We start from the raw sequence: 24,589 nt of genomic DNA, 5'->3' as shown, positions 1-24,589 counted from the left end.
GTGCAGTAAGTCTTTTAGATGTAGAAAATAAAACCAGAAGTGCACATGTTTTACGTGGCTATAATAAGGCCACATTTTAATTTGAATGTATCAGGCACAAATCAGGATTAGTGTTGAGCAAATCGAGCGGTCCGAATTTCAGGGAAATTTCAATTTGCCGCAAAGCCGAACTTCCTCGTGCTTCGTGGTAGCAAATTGATTTTCCCTGAATGGCGGTATAAATAAAAAATAAAATCATACTTACCTCATCCATTTGATTGCAACGAGTTGGCAGCCATAATCTTGATTGAAGATCCTACACAAAATCCCGTGCACGGTAACATATAATGTCACCATGCTGGCCGATGCGCGAGATTTCACCCTAGATCTTCAATCAAGATGACGGCGGTCGGCTCGTCACAAGCAAATGGATGAGCTAAGTATTAATTAAGTATTTAATGGAAGAGCAGTGAGTCCAGGTGATTTTTTTGCTGTGTTTGCATTGTTTGCAAGTTAGAAACTGTTATTTTTTAAATTTCAAGTGATTGATACATGAATAATTGTCTAAAGGGGTTGTATCACCAATAATGTTTTACCCAGCCTTTCTTACCCATGTTGATTAGCTATTATTGCCAGTGAAAGTACCAAATGAAATGAGTGACAATATAATAAATACCAGGGCAGGTTATGCAAAAATTACTGGTAAAGATTTATCAAACTAGTGCAAAGTAGAACTGGCTTAGTTGCCCACAGCAGCCAATCAGATTCCAGCTTTCATTTTTCACATCTCCTTTGGAAAATGAAAGGTGGAATCTGATTGGTTGCTATGGATAACTAAGCCAGTTCTACTTTACACCAGTTTGATAAATCTCCTCCACTGTGTATTAAACCATAGTAACAGTAGCAAATTCAAAATTAGAACATTGCCCAAAGAGAGATTAATGTAAAAGGTTGTCCATGAAAAATATTCTATAGTTTTCCAACCAGCACCTGGATCTGAATACTTTTGTAATTGCAAGTAATTAAAATTATATCATAGCCACTGAGGTATTCAATAAAATGTATATGTATAGCGCCACCTTCTGTTTGTTCTTTTTCTAATTTCTTTGATCTGCTCACTAAGAAGGTCGCACATGCTCAGTTAAATCCTTCAACTGCCTCCTGAGCTGTGATAGGGGGAGCATGGACACGCCCCCTGATCTGCAGCAGAAGATACACTCACCTTGAGCTGTCAGCTTGATATAAATCTATTAGAGCAATGAATGTGGAGATCTCTGGATCCATCTGAGGTACAGGGCTGGTTCTAGCTCTGTTAGAAAGAGGTTGCCATGTTCTATATGATGTCTCATTATCATTTTTTACATTAGTCATGGGATAACCCCTTTAACACTATTGTGTTGTGTGTCATTTTTACAAAAGTAATAAAAGGTAGTGGAGCAATATTGGTTGTCTTCTTTTAAATAGCTCAGGTGATGCAGAGAATTGCAGCTTTATCCCATTCACTTGTAGGGAACAAAGCTGTTATACCCTTTATCACCACAACTTTGGTAGGTTGCATGAACTTAGTAACCAGCAACTAGTGTTGTGCAAAGGGAAGCATTTGAAGTGGAATTTGGTCCGAAGTTTAGGAAAACTTTGATTTGCAAATAAACCGAATTTCCTCATACTTCGTGGCAATGTATCAGGTTTTCCTAAAATGGCGGCTGCACGTGTTAAAAAGTGAAAGTAATAAGCCCAGGAATGTAAGATCACCCATAATGCCATGCAACCAGCCAATATGCAGGTACCTCATCAGGCACGGTCTTCTTCATTGAGCATAGGGAGAGATGTGGCAAATGCTCATTTTCATACAATAGGACAGTGTTGATGCATCCAGCGGCCATGTTTGATCAATCCACCATGTTCTGCAATCTTGTCTTAACCCTAATAATTTTAAAAGCAAAATACCACTAGTTTTCTAGGGAGGGATCTACATGGGATTATGATTATCCCTGTTGTGGATGCCTCCATTTTATTGCTTTGAGGAAGGTTTTCCAGCCTCAATGCTGTGTACCATCTCTGGTACCATCACACAGGAGGACAGGGGCTGCTGCATACATGCTCTACCACCCCCCGGCAGCCGGCACAGCAGGCACCCAGTGGCCATGGAGCCAGCGCACGTGCCAGTGGGCACCATTTTCAAATGCTCAGCCATCAACGTACACTGAACAAAAATATAAATGCAACACTTTGCTCCCATTTTGCATGAGCTGAACTCAAAGATCTGAAACAGTTGCAGCAAAAATCGGTTTGCATAACCAAAGAATTTCTGCACAAACTTTCAGAAACCGTCTCAGAGAAGCTCATCTGCATGCTTGTCGTCCTCATCGGGGTCTGGACCTGACTCCAGTTCGTCGTCGTAACCGACTTGAGTGGGCAAATGTTCACATTCAATGGCGTCTGGCATGTTGGAGAGGCTTTATGTTCATGGATGAGTCCCGGTTTTCACTGTTCAGGGCAGATGGCAGATAGTATGTGTGGCGTTGTGTGGGTGAGCGTTTTGCTGACGTCAACGTTGTGGATCGAATGGCCCATGGTGGCGGTGGGGTTATGGTATGGGCAGGCGTATGTTATGGACAACCAACACAGGTGCATTTTATTGATGGCATTTTGAATGCTCAGAGATGCCGTGGCGAAATCCTGAGGCCCATTGTCGTGCCATTCGACCATCATCTTATGTTGCAGCATGATAATGCACGGCCCCATATTGCAAGGGTCTGTACACAATTCCTGGAAGCTGAAAACATCCCAGTTTGGGATGCTCTGGATCTGTGTATACGACAGTGTGTTCCAGTTCCTACCAATATTCTGCAACTTCGCAATGCTATTGAAGAGGAGTGGACCATCATTCGACAGGCCACAATCAACAAGCTCATCAACTCTATGCGACGGAGATGTGTCGCACTGCGTGAGGAAAATAGTGGCCACACCAGATACTGACTGCCCCCCCCCAGTCAGGCAAAACTGTGCACATTTCAGAGTGGCCTTTTATTGTGGGCAGTCTAAGGCAGACCTGTGCAATATTTATGCTGTCTAATCAGCACCTTGATATGCCACACCTATGAGGTGGGATGGATTATCTCAGCAAAGGAGAAGTGCTCACTAATAGTGATGAGCGGGAGGTGCCATATTCGATTTCGCGATATTTCGCGAATAATCGAATGAATATTCGTCTTATATTCGTCGAAATCGAATATTTGTCATTATTCTATTTATCGCGAATAACATACGATTTAATTATTCGCGTATTGCGATTTTTCTTTTGACAGTATAAGGCATCGTTCCTATGACTATGGCTAGGCTAATATGTGTATTTTACGAATATTCTATATATAGCTATAACTTCGTCTTTTAGAATATTACGAATATTCTAAAAGACGAAGTTAGAGCAATATTAGTAATATTCGTAAAATACACATATAGACTGTAATTTAGCTAATATAGTGCTATAATCTTTTTTTTTTTGGTCAAATTTTTTTTGCCTCTTCTGAACTTCAGTTTTGGAAAATATGTACACTATTAAAAAAAATTACTATAGCACTATATTAGCTAAATTACAGTCTATATGTGTATTTTACGAATATTCGTTATATTGCTATAACTTCGTCTTTTAGATTACGAATATTCTAAAAGACAAAGTTAGAGCAATATTACGTATATTCGTAAAATACACATATAGACTGTAATTTAGCTAATATAGTGCTATAATCTTTTTTTTTTAGTCTAATTTTTTTTGCCTCTTCTGAACTTCAGTTTTGGAAAATATGTACACTATTAAAAAAATTACTATAGCACTATATTAGCTAAATTGCAGTCTATATGTGTATTTTACGAATATTCGCTATATTGCTATAACTTCGTTTTTTAGAATTTTCGTAATATTCTAAAAGACGAAGTTATAGCAATAGAGCGAATAAATTCGTTATTTAGAATATTCGTCTTTTTTTTTCCAATGTGTACTGTTATTCCACTTTGGCATACTGCTCCCCGACAAGCGTCCCTGTAACCATGGGAACGCCTGTGGGTTAGAATATACCATCAGATCTGAGTTTTCGCAATCTTAGGGAAAACTCAGATCCGACGGTATTTTATAACCCACAGGCGTTCCCATGGTGACGGCGACGCTTGTCGGGGAGGAGTATGCGAACCACTGTTCAGATAGGAAAAAAATAATGCCAAAATTCTAAATAACTAATATATTCACTATATTGCTATGTATTCGTTTTTTAGAATATTGGTCATTTTATTTTCCATATGAAAACATGATTCCCCCCTGCTTAAGTTGCTTGTGGGCCAATGGCTTATTGACCCACAAGAAAGAAGCAGGGAGGAATCATGTTTTCAGATGTAAAAAAATGACGAATATTCGATATAACGAATATATAGCACTATATTCGTAATACTCGCGAATCTACTAAGTTATGATATTCGCGATTAATATTCGCTATTCGAATATTCGAGCTCAACACTAGTAGCCAACATGGCTACTGGCATTACAGTGAGGGCAGTACTTACCTGCACGTTTATTGGCTGTTTAGCAGTCGCAAAACGTGCGGGGAGGAGATTCGAGCATTGTACTCGAGAACATGCGGTACTCAGCCGAGCATCCTCGCTCAACACTATTCTCTAGTGCTAAATATGGCATGCTGCCATTCTCCAGAATAACTTTATCTTTGACTCCCAAAAGTGGAGCACATTTCAAACTAGTGTTACTATCCTAAGATCTCTGCCTTACAACAGCAAAGGATCAATATTCTATTCTTGAGAGTCTAGGCTGTTTCCTTCCTGACCTCTTGACTTTTGACTCACATACACTGCATAATAATTGCCTAAGGATCCTTTATAACTTTCCAATGGCTTTATTTTTCTTGAGACAAACAAAAGTCTTAAACTTTAAATGTTCATCTTTTTCAACTTTATAATACTGTCTCCAATATACAGCTCTTATGCACATGGTGGTGGAGTTGCCATGCTTCTTTCCCCACAATGCTTCTTCCAGGAAATTTCTCCAGTACCATCATTTTCATTCCTATCTTTTGAGGTCCACACCCTCAGACTCTTCCATCCACTCTCCCGGAGAGTGGCGATTGTTCACTGCCCCCCTGGCTGACCCAACCATATCCTGGATCACTTTGCTGCACGGCTTCCACCTTCACAACTACCAAATCTTATTTTGGGCGCCAATAACATCCCAATAGACAACCCAATTTCACCGTCTGCCTCCCAGTTTCTATCTTTGACTTCCTCTCTTTGACTTTAATAACTTTCTAGATGCATAAAAACGGTAATACAATTAACTTAATTTTCCTCTGGCTCTGCTCGGTTTTCGACTTTACTAACTCTCCTCTCCCACTCTCTGACCACAACCTTCACTCTTTCAATATTCTCATCTATCTCAGCAGCTCCTACTTAACACACATTCAGAAATATACATGCCATTTACCCTCAGAATCTTATATACACTTTACAGTCATCATTGTCCCTAATCTCGTCCCTCTCCTTTCCTGATCTGGCTGCAAAACACTATAATGATAGCCTCAGAAGTACTCTAGATTAAGTAGCACCCTCTAAACTCAGAACTTCACACAAGAGATGAAAGCAACTCCGGAACACAACTCAAACTTGCTTTCTCCAGTGTTCCTCCAGGAGTGCTTTTTAAATCTATGGAGTAAAGCTCATATACCAGAGGATTTCCTCCATTATAAACTTCTGCTGAGAACCTATAACTCTGACCTTCACCAAGCCAAAAAGACTTTCATGACTTTCATGACTCTGATCTCTTCACTATCCAATAATCCCAAAAAACTAACATTTTTCACTCCCTACTCAGTCTTAAAGTGCAGGCACCTATCACAGACCTCTGTGCTACTTACTTCAGAGAGAAAATTGAAAACGCTGGTTGTCACTAATCACCTAGCTAAAATGTTCAACCTCTCTCTCTCTCTCTTCTGGTATCTTCCTTTCCTCTTTCAAACATTCTGTTATAACCTCATTACCAAAGAAACTATCCCTCGACCCATCCTGAGCAACTAACTAGGGACCTATCTGTAATCTCCCTTTCATCTCCTGGAGCGTTTGATCTATTCTCGCCTTATCCACTATCTCTGTTAACTCTCTCCTTGGCCCATTAAAATCTGGTTGCCGCACTCTACAGAAATTGCGCAAATGGCAAATGACCTCCTAACAGCTAAATGCAATGTTGACCACTCTCTGCTCATTCTTCTGGATCTCTCTGCAGCATTTGAACATGTAGCCACCATTTCTTACTCAGCATGTTTCAATCTATCAGCCTTAAAAATACCGCTCACTCTTGGTTTTATTCCTATCACTCTGCCTAGTCTTTCAGTGTATCATTTGCTGGTGCTACTTTTCCTTTCCCTCTTGTTGTTGGTGTGGTTCAGTCCTAGGTCTTCTCCTCTTTTCTTTCTACAGAACCCCTATTGGATAGACAAACTGGACAGACTATCAGTATATTTGGTTTTCAATATCATCTCTACCCTGAAGACACCAACTATACACTTCATTCTGTGACATCACCTCTGCACTTCTACAAAACACCAGTGACTGTCTGCTGTCTATAACATCATGTCCTCACTATCTGAAATTGAACTTTGTGTTTCCACCATCTGATAACCTACCTGAACTTGATATCTCCCTCTCAGTGTGTGGTACTACTATAACTTCTGGGCATCACACCTGCTATCTCAGTGTTATGTTTGACACTGATCTTTTATTCACCCCTTATATTTAATCGCTTGCCTGCCACCTCAAAAATATCTCTAGAATTTGCCCCTTTCTTACTGTGGAAACAACAAAAACTCTTTTTGATGCCCTCACCTATTCTCTTCTTTATTATTGCAACTTATTACTAATCTATCCTTAATGCATCAGCCATGCTAATCAATCTGTCTAACACTCATTGCACTGGCTTCTAGTGATGAGCGAGCATGCTCGGCCGAACTGCTGTTCGGCTCCAGCATCGCTATGCTCAGCACATCCGAGTGCTCAGCCGAATTCTGCGGGTGATCGAGTACAATTTAATAAAAAGATTGAGCAGCTCTCACCTGCTGCATCTGTAGTGAGCACGGTACCAGCCTGGACACGGCCGTGACAGCAAATCAACAAAAAGAGAAAATCCAGCTCTTGAACAACAGGAGACACTTTATTTAGCGGTAAAACTTCCAATCCTCATAGGCAGGGTATAGTCAACATGTTTCGGACCTTCATATATCAGTCCTTAATTATGACAAGTTATAATTAAGGAATGATATATGAAGGTCCGAAACATGTTGACTATACCCTGCTTATGAGGATTGGAAGTTTTATTGCTAAATAAAGTGTCTCCTGTTGTTCAAGAGCCGTATTTTCTCTTTTTGTTGAGTACAAATTAATACAATGAAATTCAATGGGAGACCCGAGCATCAAACCAGGCACCTCCTGATCTAAAGAAGAGAAGGTGTCTGGTTCACAAAAAAAGGTTAGAAATTGATGGAAATCCCATCAAAATGGTTTGGAAGCAGCATTAAGAGGATGGCTGGATGTGTCTTGGACTCCTATTATCTACAACATACAATAGACAACCACACAAAGGCTATATTCCAAAAGCCAGGTATATGCAAGCCATCAATCTATCCATGAGACAGATGACAGGCTTAGTCAGCATACCTTACAATGGCAGCCTTGTGCACTATGAGTCATTCCAAACCAGCTCTCATCTGACTGAGAGCCAGTAAGCCTCAAAGTTACTTCAGATTTGTTGGATGGCTTGGGTGGTCCTGCGCACCTAGATCAATATCATTAGGGAGACAAAAAGTTTTCTGTTTGTCCTAACATAATATTCAATAACCTTTCTAAACAGTTTTGTCATGTAAAAACTCATTTGCATAAACATGGGCATATCGGAAGACATGCAAATGAGCAGAATCTGCCTTGTTTTTCAGCTGAAAAACTATTTTCATGGAAAATTTGCGATCCACACTACTCATGAACATTGCCAAGATGATTACTCTTGTCATAAGACTATGAAAACAATAGATGGTGCTGTTTATGAGTCATGAACAGCGCCATCTATTGGTTTTAATAGTTTTATGACAAGACGATTACTCTTGTCATAAGACTATGAAACCAATAGACTTTAGTAGTTTTAGTAGCTAAATTAGATTTAAATACACTGACTACATATATGGACATATAGTAGCTATATATGGAGTCAGAGCAGGGACTTCTAAGCAAAACTAGAGTCCCGACACCTTCTCCTCTTCAGAGCAGGGGGTACCTAATTTAATGCTCGGGTTCTCCCATTGACTTCCCGAGCATTGGGAAGCGTTCTACTCAAGCACCAGAGCACACAAGCACTTTGGTGCTCGACCAACACTACTGGCAAGATATCTGTGAGTGTGACACCCTGAAAAGAGACGATTCCTTACACAAGTCACATTACTTATAAGATAGATGGCACAGAATATCAGCAAAGGTGATATTAGTAAATGCCAAATAGTCATCTTGCATTGATATTGGTCAACAGTAGCCAGAAAATGGTTAACCCCTTTACCCTGCCAAGATCTGACAAAAAGAGCGCCATAGACTTCATGCTGTTGCATATCTGTGGTGTATCCTTTTTTCATACAGTTATATTAAAAAGAACCAAGTATGCTTTTTAAAGGGGTTTTCCGACTTAGATACTGATGACCTATCCTCAGGGATAGGTCATCAATATCACATCTGTATGGGTCAGACGCCCGGCAAACCCACAAATCAGCTGCTTCAGGCAACTGCTGATGCTGGAAACTATACAGTGGAAGGAAGAGTGCATCTACTGTGTAGTTTTCAGTTTGATGCTGTTTTGAAGGAAAAGGGTGGTCACCAAAAAGATTGATTTGATTTAGATTTTTTTTTTTCCGTGCACTTGGCACTTTGTTAATGGATAAAAATAAACTACTAACTAGCGTTGAGCAAAGTTATCAAAAATTCAATTTGGCTGCTTTGCCGAATTACTTAGTTACAAAGCACATTTATTCGCATGTAGCGGGCACAATGATGGGGAACGGCGATTGCGCTGCCCCGTTATTGAACCCCTCAGTTGCCGCATTCATCGCTGATCACAGCATCTGAGATTAACATTGAGGGCTTTCAGGGGTTAATCCAGCAAAAAAAATACAATAAAAAATACTGACCTTATCCATTCGAGGCCTTCATTGAAGAGACCATGCAAAATCTCCCACAGTGACGTGCTGACATCATCACGCCAGCCAGCATGGTGACGTCATACATCACCAGACGCAAGATTTTGATCTGTATTTTCATTCAAGATGGCCATAGTGGCCTCTTTATGCGCAAATGGATGAGTTGAGCATGCATTTTTTCCCCCTGCCATTTCAGGGAAAATTGATTTGTTACCATGAAGCGCAGAAAAATTAAACTTTGCGGCAAATCAAATCTTTTCTGAAATTCAGATAGAAGTCAGTTTGTTTGACATTAATTCTACTGTTGAAAGCATTCTTACTATTCAGTATTTTTTCCACACCTGCTATATAGATCAATGAAAAGTCAGACACACATAGGTAAATGTCATCTAAATTCATCAGATTCCTCTATTGTCTGCATGTGATTTAATGTATGCTATCAGAATACATTGCCATGAAGGTGCTTGCTCAGGATGACATATATTCTTCTTTATTATGGTCCAGTTCTCAATTGGACAAATTCAGTCTGACAATTCATGTACAGATTACTATATAAAAGCACTGCTCAATATGGGTTCATCATCATACCCTGCAATACACATGTTTTGACACAATTCCAAACTGTTCTATAGAGAGCATTGTGATGAGTATCTGCCAAAACACTAAAATGGCAAGTGACAGCTGTGACATGTCATATACGAGGAACATCAGCTTACAGGTAAAGTATTTCTGTATGAAAGAGCAGCCAGAAAATAAAGATTGGAGACACGTCTGGAACCAAAAAGCATTTCCAACACAAAGCACAGACAAAATGTTCCGAATGATGTCAGCAAATACAGGACAAATTGGCCAATTCTCCCTCTTTTTATTGCAATTCAAAAGCTTGTGCAGATATAGTACAGCGGAAGGCGACTCATTTCAATAGCAGAGTATAATGTAATACTGAAAGAATAAGGTGAAGTGTAATATTTCACAATCTGTCTTCTATTTGCCAGGTCATTTCTCAGGAATCTGGAAGGAGCCTTTCACCAGCTCCTTCTCTGTCCATAATTAATTCAGACATTGTCAATACACAAGCAGTACAGAGCCGGAGAGTTCAGAATAATGCAAGCGCTTACCAGGTTTACAAGCATATAGTGGTAGCCTCGTGTGTGTTTGCCAAGGATTACAACCTGCAAGGGGAAAAAAATAGCACAGATCAGGAATTAAGTTAGATGTCAGTCTGAAAATGTCAGAAACTTTGAAAAGGTTGTTTTTAGATCACACTTCTATAATCTAGCGTAGTGCGGAGTAAAACAGGGTTCCACAATTTTTATTTTAGCATTTCACTATTCTATATGGTAGAATAATACAGATTTAGCAATGTCTAGTCCTATTTCAAACAACAAGCAACCACATTTAAGCAAAGCAGCAGCAGAGAACCCAGTCAACTCACCACTACCTGATCAGGCTGTGGTTTAATGGATGATAGGTCTCAGTAGCAGTCCAAAGAATCCATATCCTTTGGATTTGTACGGGTTCTTTGGACTGCTACGGAGACCTATTTTCTATTAAACCACAACTTGGACAGGTAGTGGTGACTTTGTTTAAAGGGGTTCTCCAGGAATGAAGAAAATGAAAATACATAAATATTACTTTATTATAAATATATTCCCCGTTACCATTCATTAATTCTAATAGCTTGTTTGTCTGGGGAGCAATCATTTAGGCCTCTTTCAGACGGGCATTGCGGGAAAATGTGCGGGTGCGTTACGGGAACACCCGCGATTTTTCCGCGCGAGTGCAAAACATTGTAATGCGTTTTGCACTCGCGTGAGAAAAATCTCGCATGTTTGGTACCCAAACACGAACTTCTTCACAGAAGTTCGGGCTTGGGTTAGGTGTTCTGTAGATTGTATTATTTCCCCTTATAACATAGTTATAAGGGAAAATAATAGTATTCTGAATACAGAATGCATAGTAAAATAGCGCTGGAGGGGTTAAAAAAATATAAAAAATTATTTAACTCACCTTAGTCCACTTGATCGCGATGCCCGGCATCTCCTTCTGTCTCCTTTACTGAACAGGACCTGTGGTGAGCATTCATTACAGGTCAAGGACCTGTGGTGACGTCACTCCGGTCATCACATGATCCATCACATGATCTTTTACCATGGTGATGGATCATGTGATGACCGGAGTGACGTCACCACAGGTCCTTGACCTGTAATGAATGCTCACCACAGGTCCTGTTCAGTAAAGGAGACAGAAGGAGATGCCGGGCATCGCGATCAAGTGGACTAAGGTGAGTTAAATTATTTTTTATTTTTTTTAACCCCTCCAGCGCTATTTTACTATGCATTCTGTATTCAGAATGCTATTATTTTCATTTATAACCATGTTATAAGGGAAAATAATAATGATCGGGTCTCCATCCCGATCGTCTCCTAGCAACCGTGCGTGAAAATCGCACCACATCCGCACTTGCTTGCGGATGCTTGCGATTTTCACGCAACCCCATTCACTTCTATGGGGCCTGTGTTGCGTGAAAAACGCAGAATATAGAGCATGCTGCGATTTTCACGCAACGCACAAGTGATGCGTGAAAATCACTGCTCATGTGAACAGCCCCATAGAAATGAATGGGTCGGTATTCAGTGTGGGTGCAATGCATTCAACTCTCGCATCGCATCCGCGTGGAATACTCGCCCGTGTGAAAGGGGCATAAGGGAAATAAAATATCCGCCGTCCTACTAGTAAACACTGTCCTACTCCTTATCACACAGCAGGACAAGTTACTTCACAACACTGAGGTAAAGAACTCCCTCATCCTCCTCTCTGCTCTGCTTATCAGGGATTATGATCCTGAATACAGTTTAACCCCTTCCCGACCTTTGATGTACTGTTACGTCATGGGAACCACTGAGTTCCCGCAATTCAACGTAATAGTACGTCATAGTGATCGCGAGGGCACTGGATTAACCCCTTCTATGCCGTGGTCCGCGCTGGCCACGACATAGAAGAGGTTTGTGTCAAGTGAGGGAGAGCATCGAGTCCCCGCTCTGCTGTGGAGGGGACCCGATGCGACACAAGGCAGCCCGATGCCGTGCAAAGGCTGCCCAATGCCTTGCATGGCATCGGGAACTGCCTTCTACGGGAGCCGAGGAGATCCAGCCTCAGGCTGGGTCTCCTAGGCAACCTGTTAGTGTATGACTCAGTGTCATACACTAACAGGCAATGCATTACAATACAGATGTATTGTAATGCATTGCAGAGGGGATCAGACCCCCAAAAGTGAATGTCATAAATAAAGTAAAGCAAAATAAGTTAAAAAAAAAAGTGTTTTTAATAAAATTAATAAAGTAATAAAATTAATAAAGTAAAAAAGAAAAAAAAAAAGCCCCTTTCCCCATATTTTATAATAAAAAACTGAAAAAAACAAAACGAAACCCACACATATTAGGTAGTGCCGCTTCCGTAATGACCGGCTCTATAAATATATTACCCACCCTGTCCAATAAACACCATAAAAAAAAAAAAACTGTGTAAAAAAAAAGCTCTTTTTGTCACCTTACATCACAAAAAGTGCAACACCAAGCGATCAAAAAGGTGTATGCCCCCCAAAATGGTATCACTAAAACCGTCACCTCATCCCACAAAAAATGAGCCCCTAAGTATGTATGTACCTAAGACAATCTCCCAAAAAATAAAAAAACTATAGCTCTCAGAACATGGAGACACTAAAACATCATTTTTTTTGTGTCAAAACTGCTATTATTGTGCTAAAGTGAAAAAAATAAAAAAGTATACATAATAGGTATCGCCACATCTGTAACAAACAGCTCTATAAAAATATCACATGACCTAACCACTCAGGTGAACACCGGGAAAAAAAATAAAAACGGTGTAAAAAAAGACATTTTTGTCACATTGCATCACAAACAGCAAGTGATCAAAAAGGAGTATGCCCGCCCAAAATAGTACCAATCAGACCTTCACCTCATCCCGCAAAAAATGAGACCCTACCTGAGAGAATTGGTCAAAAAAAATATGGCTCTCAGACTATGAGACACTAAAATATGATTATTTTTTGATTCAAAAGTATACATATTAGGTATTGCCACATGCGTAACGATCTGCTCTATAAAAAAGTCACATGACCTAATCCCTCGGTTAAACGCTGTAAAAATAAAAAATAAAAACTGTGGCAAAACATCCACTTTTTTGTTACCTTGCCTCACAAAAAATGTAATATAGAGCAATAAAAAATCATATGTACCCCAAAATAGTACCAATAAAACTGGCACCTTATCCCATAGTTTCCAAAATGTGGTAACTTTTTTGAGTTTCTACTCTGTAGGGGTGCATCAGGGGGGCTTCAAATGACACATGGCATTTAAAAACCAGTTCAGATAAATTTGCCTTCCAAAAACCATATGGCGTTCTTTTCCTTCTGCGCCCTGCCGTGTGCCCGTACATCAGTTTACGACCAAATGTGGGGTGTTTATGTAAACCGCAGAATCAGGGTAATAAATATTGAGTTTTATTTGGCTGTTAATCCTTGCTTTGCTACTGGAAAAAATGGATTAAAATGTAAAATCTGCCAAAAAAGTGAAATTCTGAAATGTCATCTCCATTTTCCATCAATTCATGTGGAACACCTAAAGGGTTAAGAAAGTTTGTAAATTCCGTTTTGTATACCTTGAGGGGTGTAGTTTCTAAAATGGGGTAATTTTTGGGTGGTTTATATTATGTAAGCCTCACAAAGTGACTTCAGACCTGAACTGGTCCTTAAAAAGTGGGTTTTGGAAATTTTCCGAAAAATTTCAAGATTTGCTTCCATACTTCTAAGCCTTCTAACGTCCCCAAAAAATAAAATGTCATTTTTAAAATGATCCAAACATGAAGTAGACATATGGGAAATGTAAAGTTATTACTATTTTTGAAGGTATTGCTATCTATTATAAAAGTAGAGAAATTGAAATTAGCAAATTTGCTAATTTTTCCAAATTTTTGGTAAATTTGGTATTTTTTTATGAATAAAAATGAATTTTTTTTACTTATTTTTACCACTGTCATGAAGTACAATATGTGACGAGAAAACAATCTCAGAATGGCCTGTATAAGTAAAAGCGTTTTAAAGTTATCACCACATAAAGTGACACATGTCAGATTTGCAAAAAATGGCCTGGGCAGGAAGGTGAAAACAGGCCCGGGGTTGAAGGGGTTAATAGGATCATTCAGCTGAATCTCTGTAGCAATGGAGTTCATGAGGAGGCATGAAGTACAGGGAGGAGGGTGGGGATGTGGCCGATGAGCAGCAGCACTTGTATGCATGCAGTCTACATTACCACAGTCTGTCCTGTCGATCCTCTCTGTACTTCACATTTCCTTATGAGCTCCATTCTCACAGAGATTCAGCTGAAGATGTTATCAACTGTATTCAGGATTACAATCCCTGACAAGTAGAGAGGAGAATGAGAAAGCTCTTTGGCTCAGAGTTCCAAAGTGACTTGTCCTATTGGATTAGGACATGTTTTGTGTGTACTAATAGGACGTTGGCCATTTTATTTCTCCTAATGATTGCTTTTAATGATTGCTTATTTGGTAATATCTTCATAATAAAGTAATATTTAAGTATTTTCATTTTCTTAATTCCCCCTTTAAAGGGAACCTGTCACCATGAAAATGCAAAGTAATCTTCAGGCAGCATGTTACAGAGCAGGAGGAGCTGAGCAGAACGCTATATATTTTTCTGGGAAAAGATTCAGTAAAACTTGTATTTCAATCATTTAAATTCCTCCTCATTCTGGGCATTGAAATCAAGGAGCTGGTCCTATCAGTGATTGATAGCTATCTCTGTATACTCAGTTATAGGGGGAAGACTATCAATCACTGATAGGACCGCCTCCTTGACTTCAAAGTCCAGAATAGGAAGGAATTTTTCTGAATCTTTTCCCATAAAACTACAGTATATATCAATTTGCTCAGCTCCTCCTTCTCTAAAACCTACTGCATGCAGCTCAGACACCATGTTCCATGTGACAGGTTCCCTTTAAATGTGGTTGCGGTTGGACATTTAACATATTTGACTATTAGTGTGATTTGGCTGTTTTGAATTGGTCCTTTGTTCTAAAGTGCACCATTTTTAGCATAGTGATTAAGGCACAAATAAGGCATTTTAACACATTCAAATGAAAAATTTTGCTCTGTTGTATCTGATAAACATAGCTCTGCCCCATATGTATTTGTTCTGCTACCAACATATTCCTAGAAAATTTTGCGTTTCATATTTTTTCTCAAATTTTTTTAGAGCACACCTACATCTTCAGTAAATACCCCTCAAGGAGCCTCAAGAACAAGATAAAGAATTGTGCCAAGAGCCTGTGGGGGATCCCTGTTGTTCTGGATTACTGCTATAAACTGTAGTACCGTATAGTGCCTGATAAAGTAGTAATATACTGCAACTGATTTCCTCACAGGTTCATGCAGGTAAAAAAATGTAACAGCAAAACACAAAGTTCTTCTCCATTTGAAAGTGGATGCACACAACGGTGCTGTATGGGCCATGAATTGGAGCTCAGCACAAAGTTGAAAGTGAAATTAAGTGATAGAGCGTTGTGTTCATGAGCTCAGCTGACTGTATTGATATTGTCCACTTCTGGAGATAAAACATTTCTAGTCCATATGCAAATGAGCAGTTAGGTGCAACAAGGGCAGGCCCAACCACTCTGTGCACCCTTGCTCCTCCTCCTTCTGCCAGCCCCTTCTTCTCCTTGATTAACAAGGCCAGGTTGCTGCATAGGAATCTCCCCTGGCTCTGTCAATCAAGAAGGAGAGGGAGGGAATGGGGGAAGTAAGGGTGCACAGAGTGCCTTAGGCCCGTCCTCCGTGCGCTCAACTTCTCATTTGCATATGGATTAAAAGAGCTTTATCTTCAGAATAAAGCAATAGATCAATACGTGAAAGGTATCATTACATTCAGCTGAACTAGTCCTACAAGGCATTGTGCCTGGTTTACCAGTGAATTTCCTGGTGACAGATTTCCTTTAAGAGCACTATAGCTCAGGGATGGTAACGGATATTCGAAGATTTCCAGTTTTTGCCAGTGGATAGTAATTAATAAGCACATTCAAAATATGAGACCGAAATGGTTGCATATATCTGTTTCATGTATTTTTTTTGTTGTTGTCTTCTATGACTGCTGTGCTAATATCTAAAGGTAAGTAAAAGAAATAAGAGAAAGTGAAGTGCGCTTTTCATTACCACACAAAGGAATAATCCTGTTTATAGTGCAGGTCCATGGGGAGCAATGCAAGTTCAGTTAAGCTTTTTAGGGGTTTAAGTCATTCATGTCATTTTAAGTAATGCAGAAAAAATAGCCAAACAGCTTTAGACGTTCAGAGGATTGAAGCTTTCTGAAATTGTCTGTAGCAAGTGAAAAAACAGGAAGGCTTCCATAATTATTGCTCATTGTAAAACATATGTGTTTCTAATGTGAATATAAAAAAGGCTTTTTTGGGTTTGTGCTTTCAAAGAGGACCTGTTGTGTCCTCCAACAATGGCAGCTACTAGTACACAGATTCTGCAGGGGTTTTACTTTTCAGGCCCCTCCATTCTGGAGCAATGGGTACCGTCAGTATGCCTTGTACCGTCATGACCTCAATAGCATGACCTCAATAGCAAATTGGCACCGAATTCTCGGGAATGTGGGGGTGGGAGCTAGATAGAAAGAAAACATGTCAGAGTCTGTGAAGGGGTGACTACAGCAAGGTAAAGGGAGCCACCATTGTTGGGGGACATGGCAGTGCTCATTAAAACAGATATATCATTTAAAAAATGCTGAAACATTCTGATTCCTCTGTTCTTTATCTTCTGCAGAGGAGCATTATCGGTTCTGTCATCTCTATCAAGGCATATTTGTTATGCTGGATATTGCAGTTTAAATAAAACCATGTTCGTTAGGTAGTGGAGCTGGTGGGGGGAAATTAGTTCTAACCAGTGGGAAAAATAATAGGACTGTATCATGAGACCTAAAGTAACATTACTGGGATAAATGTGACATATTTCAATGCTCACATCACAATGCCAGCCACAGTGTCCCCATATTAGTGCAATCATAACAGTGGCGTGCACATAGCGGTTCCATCCAAAATACAGCCAGCCACACCTTCTCTTATTGTCTCCATGCTTCTCCATTAATCTCATTGTTACAGGTGAGTGGAAGGAGGAACTTCCAACAGAAGAGATCTGTGACAAATCTCTGTGCAAGGAGATATGGACTGCACCAGCTCGAGGTATTTCCACATTTTGAAGCTTGAATGTGCTGATTATACGCATAGTTGCCAACAGTCCCTGGAAGGCCCAGGTGTGATCACAAAGGGGGAGACGGCAAGGTTTGTGCACATTTACCCTAAATAGGACTGAGTGTTTTTGGGTAGTCCTGGGGGAGGGGCAGTCTGAGCTTGGTGGTCCCATGGGTGGGGTTTAAATATCCCAGGACAGGACAGTGACCGTATATACAAATCATATTTCTTTACACAACAATGTTAAAATAAATAAACAAATAACTCCATTGATGTGAACATCAACACAATGCACATTCATAGAGTCCAAATTTTTTAATGACAACATGAAATGAAAACAGGGGCTATAAAGACTAGAGATGTCGCGAACATAAAATTTTCCGTTCGCGAACAGCGAACGCGAACTTCCACGAATGTTCGCGAACGGGCGAACCGCCATAGACTTCAATAGACAGGCGAATTTTAAACCCACAGGGACTCTTTCTGGCCACAATAGTGATGGAAAAGTTGTTTCAAGGGGACTAACACCTGGACTGTGGCATGCCGGAGGGGGATCCATGGCAAAACTTCCATGGAAAATTACGTAGTTGACGCAGAGTGTGGTAAGTTGAATTCACAATGCGATTAATATAACCTGCAATAATCGCATTGCGATTACAACTTAGATCTGAGTTCCTAATGGTTGTATTGCTAGAATTGATGAATATAACGAATATAGCACTATATTCTCAATCTTCGTTATATTCTAGCAATACAACCATTAGGAACCCAGCTCTAAGTTGAATTCGCAATGTGATTAATATAACCTGTATTAATCGCATTGCGATTACAACTTAGTCAAATTTGTGACACTGCAGCTTCAGAATGAATCTAAGAGGGCTGCCGTTCTTGCTATTTGATAGGAGGTGGGAGAGTCTGGGAGGGAGGGTATGCTGATTGGCTGGAATGTGTCTGCTGACTGTGAGGTACAGGGTCAAAGTTTGCTCAATATTGATGTATAGGGGGCGGACCGAACATCGCATATGTTCGCCCGCAGCGGCGAACGCGAACAAGCTATGTTAGCCGGGAACTGTTCGCCGGCGAATAGTTCGGGACATCTCTAATAAAGACCTCCCAATAAAATCCATTTGAACAATTTCTCACCCGTCCAGTAATAATCCACTGTTAATATTTGCTGGCACATGGCAATTAAGAAAGCAATCATCTATAAAAGGTCCTATACTTCCACCAGTACTAAGTAATGTGGATATAGGCAATCAGTAATAATGATTTCAGTCCTTATGCGTTTTGTACTCATTACAAACACACTGTGATATTTAAATGACCCTTAGTAGCTTTAACGATTTATAATTGTATGATAATTCTCCGCCGTCATATCCACAAGCTCGCAGTTCATAAATATTAATACATATGATTTTTTCTCAGTATGCAACAGCATGCTTGCCCAACACGAGGTCATGGATCTGTCTGCACATATCAGGGACATGTTATGTATGACTCAAGGTTATTAATGCTTATTTCATTAACACGGAGACATTAAAATGATAAAAGACGTTCCGCGTCTGAGAACAAAACGTTGCTACGTCCAATTCTTGCTACAGTGATGATACAAATATGATTTATATAGCTGAACTAGCAATCTATATATCTTCTTTCCTGTTTATGCTGTGCATTCCGACAACTGAAGATGGGAAAGACGTCTCTTCTGGGTTACTGCACCCCTGTCAATACAATGAAGCATTATGGTGATTTATAAGAGTGGCAATGCTTAATTTATAAATAGTGTCAGACAAGTTCCTCGAGGACGTGAAATTGGTGGAGAGGTCTGACTCATATTCACTAACAGACACGTGTCAAGTTTTAACTCTCCATTTCTCTCGTATGAAATGGCGAACTGGAGGTTTTGACAATAATTTGCCTGCAGGAAGGCACATGGTAGTGTATAGTGTGCAGTGAACTGTACATGTATTTATATATATATATATATATATATATATATATACACCAATATACACACACACACTATATAGGTCGTGCCTAAAACCTATAGAGAAATTATGACAAATAGGAAACTGCTATAATGTTTTATGCCTGCAGCTGCTTAAAGGGGTTTTCCTGCAAAAAGTATTACTGAGCACTGAAAAGAGCATTTCAATTGACATATTTCAATATACATTACATCAAAATATTGTTTGTTTTTTATGCACATAATGTGTTCCTCTCTGGTAGCGCCCCCTGCTGTTTACCCTTTTGGTCCACCATTTCTTGCATTCAGTGGTGGACTAACATTCACAGTAGCTTCCCTTCCTCCTCTCAGTGCCATAGCGATCTCATAGTAAAGGAGGTAATATGGCCAAGACATCTTTCATTAATTCAACATGTATAGAAACATATAGCTATACGTATCTGTCTAGAGACAGTGGAGAAGGAAATTGTGGAGGCAATATATACTATATGTATCTCTGGGGGCTATATGTGTAGGATCACTCTATGCAGGTGAGAAAAGTGTTAATAAAAGCTAATTGAAAAGCATCCTGAAAGATGCAGGTGCTTGACCATAGAAAGGGAAGAAAGTACTCTGCATAAGTGAGGAAAAGTTTTAAAAAGAGTTAAAAATTTGTGGGGTAACCCCTTTAAAGGGACTCTGTCACCACATACCTGAAAATACCCTTTATTTGTGCAGACCAGAGAAAGAAATCAACTGAAACTTTGGGTGCAACGATAATGCCCTTGTGGCACCTTGGGACTCATTTGCATAAAGTACTAAGGGTTATTTCTCCAAATTGGGTCCACATTTCAACATGGGACCAAGTGCATTTCTTATATCTGACAAGCGCTCTGCACAATCAAAAGATATTATTTCCAGGTATGTGATGACAGATTCCCTTTAACTTCTTCTTTCCTTTTACATCAGCTGGAATAAAATTACACTCATAGAATGTAAATTAACTTTCTCTTTAGAGACCCTGAAAGTGATTTAAAGGGGTTTTCCAAGATTTTAATTTTAATACGGTTGACCAATCAGTATATGATTGGTGTGGTCCGACACCCGAGACCCCTGCCGATCAGCTGTTTAAGAAGGCAGTGGCACTCGCAGCTTACCAAGCACAACGAGGTACTGTGCTTGATATCGCTCTCAGCCCCATTCACTTGAATGGGGCTGAGCTGCGCCTAGGCTACATGACCGATAAATGTGTTGTCACTGGCCTAGGGAAAGTTGCCGATACTTTCTCAAACAGCTGATCGGCGGGGGTACTGATGATTTATCCAGAGGATATTAAAGTAGTAAAGTATTAAAATCTTGGAAAACCCTTTAAATGATTTGTCTGAATTTTGTGCAGATTAAAGGTCCAGTAATCAGGACAATTATTGAGGATGAGCATTTGTAGTAAAAAGGCCTGTGAAGAGGTGCAGCTGTTTGGCCTGTGTGAAGAGTGATCGGCTGCCCAAAAAGGATTTTCTATGAGGACAAGTGATTGCTTTTCCCCATATGGAGGAGGTTATTACTGAATGTTAATGCAGCCCTCGTCTCCGGTGATCATCAGGCAGTTGCTATGTTTTGTTTGTTCCCGATAATTGTCTAAAACATCAATCAGTGTAAAAGGACCTTAAAACAGGGGTTTAAAATGGGATTCAAGGGTTGACATATGCTTTAAAAAGGTATTAGAGACATTGGGATGTAAAAGAATGTATGACATCTTTTTCTACCATAATCTTGAAAGTTCTTTGGTGATTATTACACATGATCTAGTTCATAAAATGTAAAACATAAAATTAGCATTTCACTTTTTTTAAAATATAGTAACGCATTACAACGTGCAAATTTGTAGTTAAGCCACTTGATTTGCCTGTAGCAGAGCCAGCTTAGGGTAAATCCATTCTCAGCCAAAGTGGCCTGAGGTTCCACATTTATTTTACCAATGATAGTTTTTTGTGGTTTGGAAACATGCAGGTCATACACATCAGATGCTTGTTTAGCTGATATTTGTCTCTTCCCTATAAAGATGTACAATGGGCTTAGCTGAGAAAAGTTGCTACCAGTCAATGGTTTATCTGCTGAACACCTAAGGGTACAGCAAAACATTTAGGTTTTTTGAAGTAGTCAAAAGGGGATTAATTAAAGAGGAGAAGTAGAATCTGCCCTTAATGCTTGTCCTCCTTTTTACGATGCACATCTGATTTTGACTTCAAAGACTGCATAAGAAAACTTGAAGGTATGGCCTTACTTTCACGGATTCACACTACCAGAACCATAAGGTTCTCTTGTTACAAACAAACTCCAATATTCTGTCTTTAGTGTCTGCCGGGCAGCTCTCCTCTGGCTTCTACATGGCTTATATGACTTAGGCTACTTTCACACTCGAGTTTTAGCTTTCCGTTTGTGAGATCCGTTCAGGGCTCTCACAAGCGGTCTAAAACGGATCAGTTTTGCTCTAATGCATTTTGAATGGAAAAGGATCCGCTCAGAATGCATCAGTTTGCCACCGTTCAGTCACCATTCCGCTCTGGAGGCGGACACCAAAACGCTTTCTGCAGCGTTTTGCTAGCCATTTGATGAAACTGAGCCAAACGGATCCGTCCTGGCACACAAAGTAAGTCAATGGGGACGGATCCGTTTTCTCTTGCACAATAGAAAACTGATCCATCTCCCATTGACTGTCAATGGAGTTCATGACGGATCCGTCTTGGCTATGTTACAGATAATACAAACGGATCCATTCATGATGGATGCATGCGGTTGTATTATTGTAATGGTTCCGTTTTTGCAGATCCATGACGGATCCGCCCAAAACGCGAGTGTGAAAGTAGCCTTAATTGAGCAATATTTCTCTACATATGCCAATAGACAGAGACCTATCATTTAAACAGCCAGGAGAAGAGAAGGTGGAAGGGAGTCACCCAGTAGATACTTCCCCATGCTTAGCTCTTCTAAAAACGATTCTTTGGGTAAGACAAGTTTTTGGATGGGGCTTTGAAGATTAGCCAGTAGACTTTTCAGCCAAAGCCAGAAGTGGACCCACCAGGAGGGAGGAACATAAATCCTTCCTTTATATTTCCGAATCCTTTCACATCCACTTCTGACTTTAGCACAAAATCCTGAAGGCAGATCTGCTTCAAAACCTTGTTTCAAAAAACTGTGTATCTGTACCCTTTCTCAGTTTTGTAGACAGATCCCACACTTTTCTTTTAATTAGATCTTTATTTAATATTACTTTTTAGAAAAAGATAATTCACAAACAGGCAGTAAAATCTGATATGAATAAATAAAATGAACCAAATTTTGTAGCTCTGATCAGTATTCATGCAGAAATACTGCAGAGAGTTGCATCACAGCATGAAAAACGTGTTCTCCCAAAAAAGTTTATACAGCCAGAACTGTATCTATACCGGAAAAAACATCACCTATACTTACTGCTTTTTAAACTGAACCCATGAGAATGCAATTCCAGAAAATCCATTCCACTACAGTCTTACAGCATGCAAACACTGCCATTATGTTATATCTATGACCAGACTTAGTAAGAAAGTTAACATATGCAGTGCCCTTACAGAATTGTTTTAATTCTGCCACATTGGAGGGTTTTCGAGCAAGAACGGCCTGTTTAAGGTCATGCTATAGCATCTCAATTGGATTTAAGTCCAGACTTTGACTAGGCCACTCTACAACCCTTTTTTTTTTTAGGCCTTTCAGAGATGTACTTGCCGCTGTGCTTTGGCTCACAGGCCTGCTGCAGAACCCAAGTACGTCTGAGCTTAAGGGCACAAACTGATTGCCAGACATTCACCTTCAGGATTTTCTGGTAGAGAGCAGAATTCATGGTTCCATCAATTACAGCAAGGTGTCAAGGTCCTGAGACAGCAAAGCAGCCCCAGACCATTACACTACCTCCGCCAAGTTTTACTGTCAATATGATGTTCTTTTTCTGAAATACTGTGTTACATTCACACCAGATGTAACGGGATGCACACCTTCCAAAAAGTTAAATTTTTGTCTCATCAGTCCACAGAATATTTTCCCAAAAGGCCTGGGGATTATCAAGATGTTTTTTGGTAAACGTGAGACAGGCCTTTGTGTTCTTTTTGGTCAGCAGTGTTTTTTTCCTTAGAACTCTCCTGTGGATACCATTTTTGCCCAGTCTCTTTCTTAGGCCTCTTTCACACGGGCGTTGCGGGAAAAGGTGCGGGTGCGTTGCGGGAACATGCACGATTTTTCCCGCGCGAGTGCAAAACATTGTAATGCGTTTTGCACGCTCGTGAGAAAAATCGGCATGTTTGGTACCCCAAACCGAACTTCTTCACAGAAGTTTGGGCTTGGGATCGGTGTTCTGTAGATTGTATTATTTTCCCTTATAACATGGTTATAAGGGAAAATAATAGCATTCTGAATGCAGAATGCATAGTAAAATAGCGCTGGAGGGGTTAAAATAATAATAATAATTTAACTCACCTTAATCCACTTGCTCGCGCAGCCCGGCATCTCTTCTGTCTTCATCTTAGCTGTGTGCAGGAAAAGGACCTGTGGTGACGTCACTCCGGTCATCACATGGTCCGTCACATGATCTTTTACCATGGTGATGGATGATGTGATGACCGGAGTGACGTCACCACAGGTCCTTTTCCTGCACACAGCTAAGATGAAGACAGAAGCGATGCCGGCTGCGCGAGCAAGTGGATTAAGGTGAGTTAAATAATTTTTAATTTTTTTTTTAACCCCTCCAGCGCTATTTTACTATGCATTCTGTATTTAGAATGCTATTATTTTCCCTTATAACCATGTTATAAGGGAAAATAATAATGATCGGGTCTCCATCCCGATCGTCTCCTAGCAACCGTGCGTGAAAATCGCACCGCATCCGCACTTGCTTGCAGATCCTTGCGATTTTCATGCAGCCCCATTCACTTCTATGGGGCCTGCGTTGCGTGAAAAACGCACAAAATAGAGCTTGCTGCGATTTTCACGCAACGCAAAAGTGATGCGTGAAAATCACCGCTCATGTGCACAGCTCCATAGAAATGAATGGGTCCTGATTCAGTGCGGGTGCAATGCGTTCAACTCACGCATCGCATCCGCGCGGAAAACTCGCCCGTGTGAAAGGGGCCTAA

General features: G+C 40.1%; 1 protein-coding gene across 2 annotated transcripts in view; it reads right to left on the bottom strand.

The window, feature by feature from the left end:
- Positions 1 to 24,589, bottom strand: part of GRIA3 (glutamate ionotropic receptor AMPA type subunit 3) — a 382,312-nt gene that overhangs the window by 108,652 nt on the left and 249,071 nt on the right. For both annotated transcript variants that reach the window (XM_040405082.1, XM_040405083.1), the window contains exon 5: positions 10,319 to 10,372. In XM_040405082.1, coding sequence (XP_040261016.1) covers positions 10,319 to 10,372 — 54 coding nt within the window. The remainder of the gene's footprint in view (positions 1 to 10,318; positions 10,373 to 24,589) is intronic.

Source organism: Bufo bufo, chromosome 8 (assembly GCF_905171765.1).
Source record: "Bufo bufo chromosome 8, aBufBuf1.1, whole genome shotgun sequence".
Lineage (NCBI taxonomy): Eukaryota > Metazoa > Chordata > Amphibia > Anura > Bufonidae > Bufo > Bufo bufo.
Note: the sequence above shows the minus strand (reverse complement) of the source record. Positions and strands in the feature narration are given on the sequence as shown.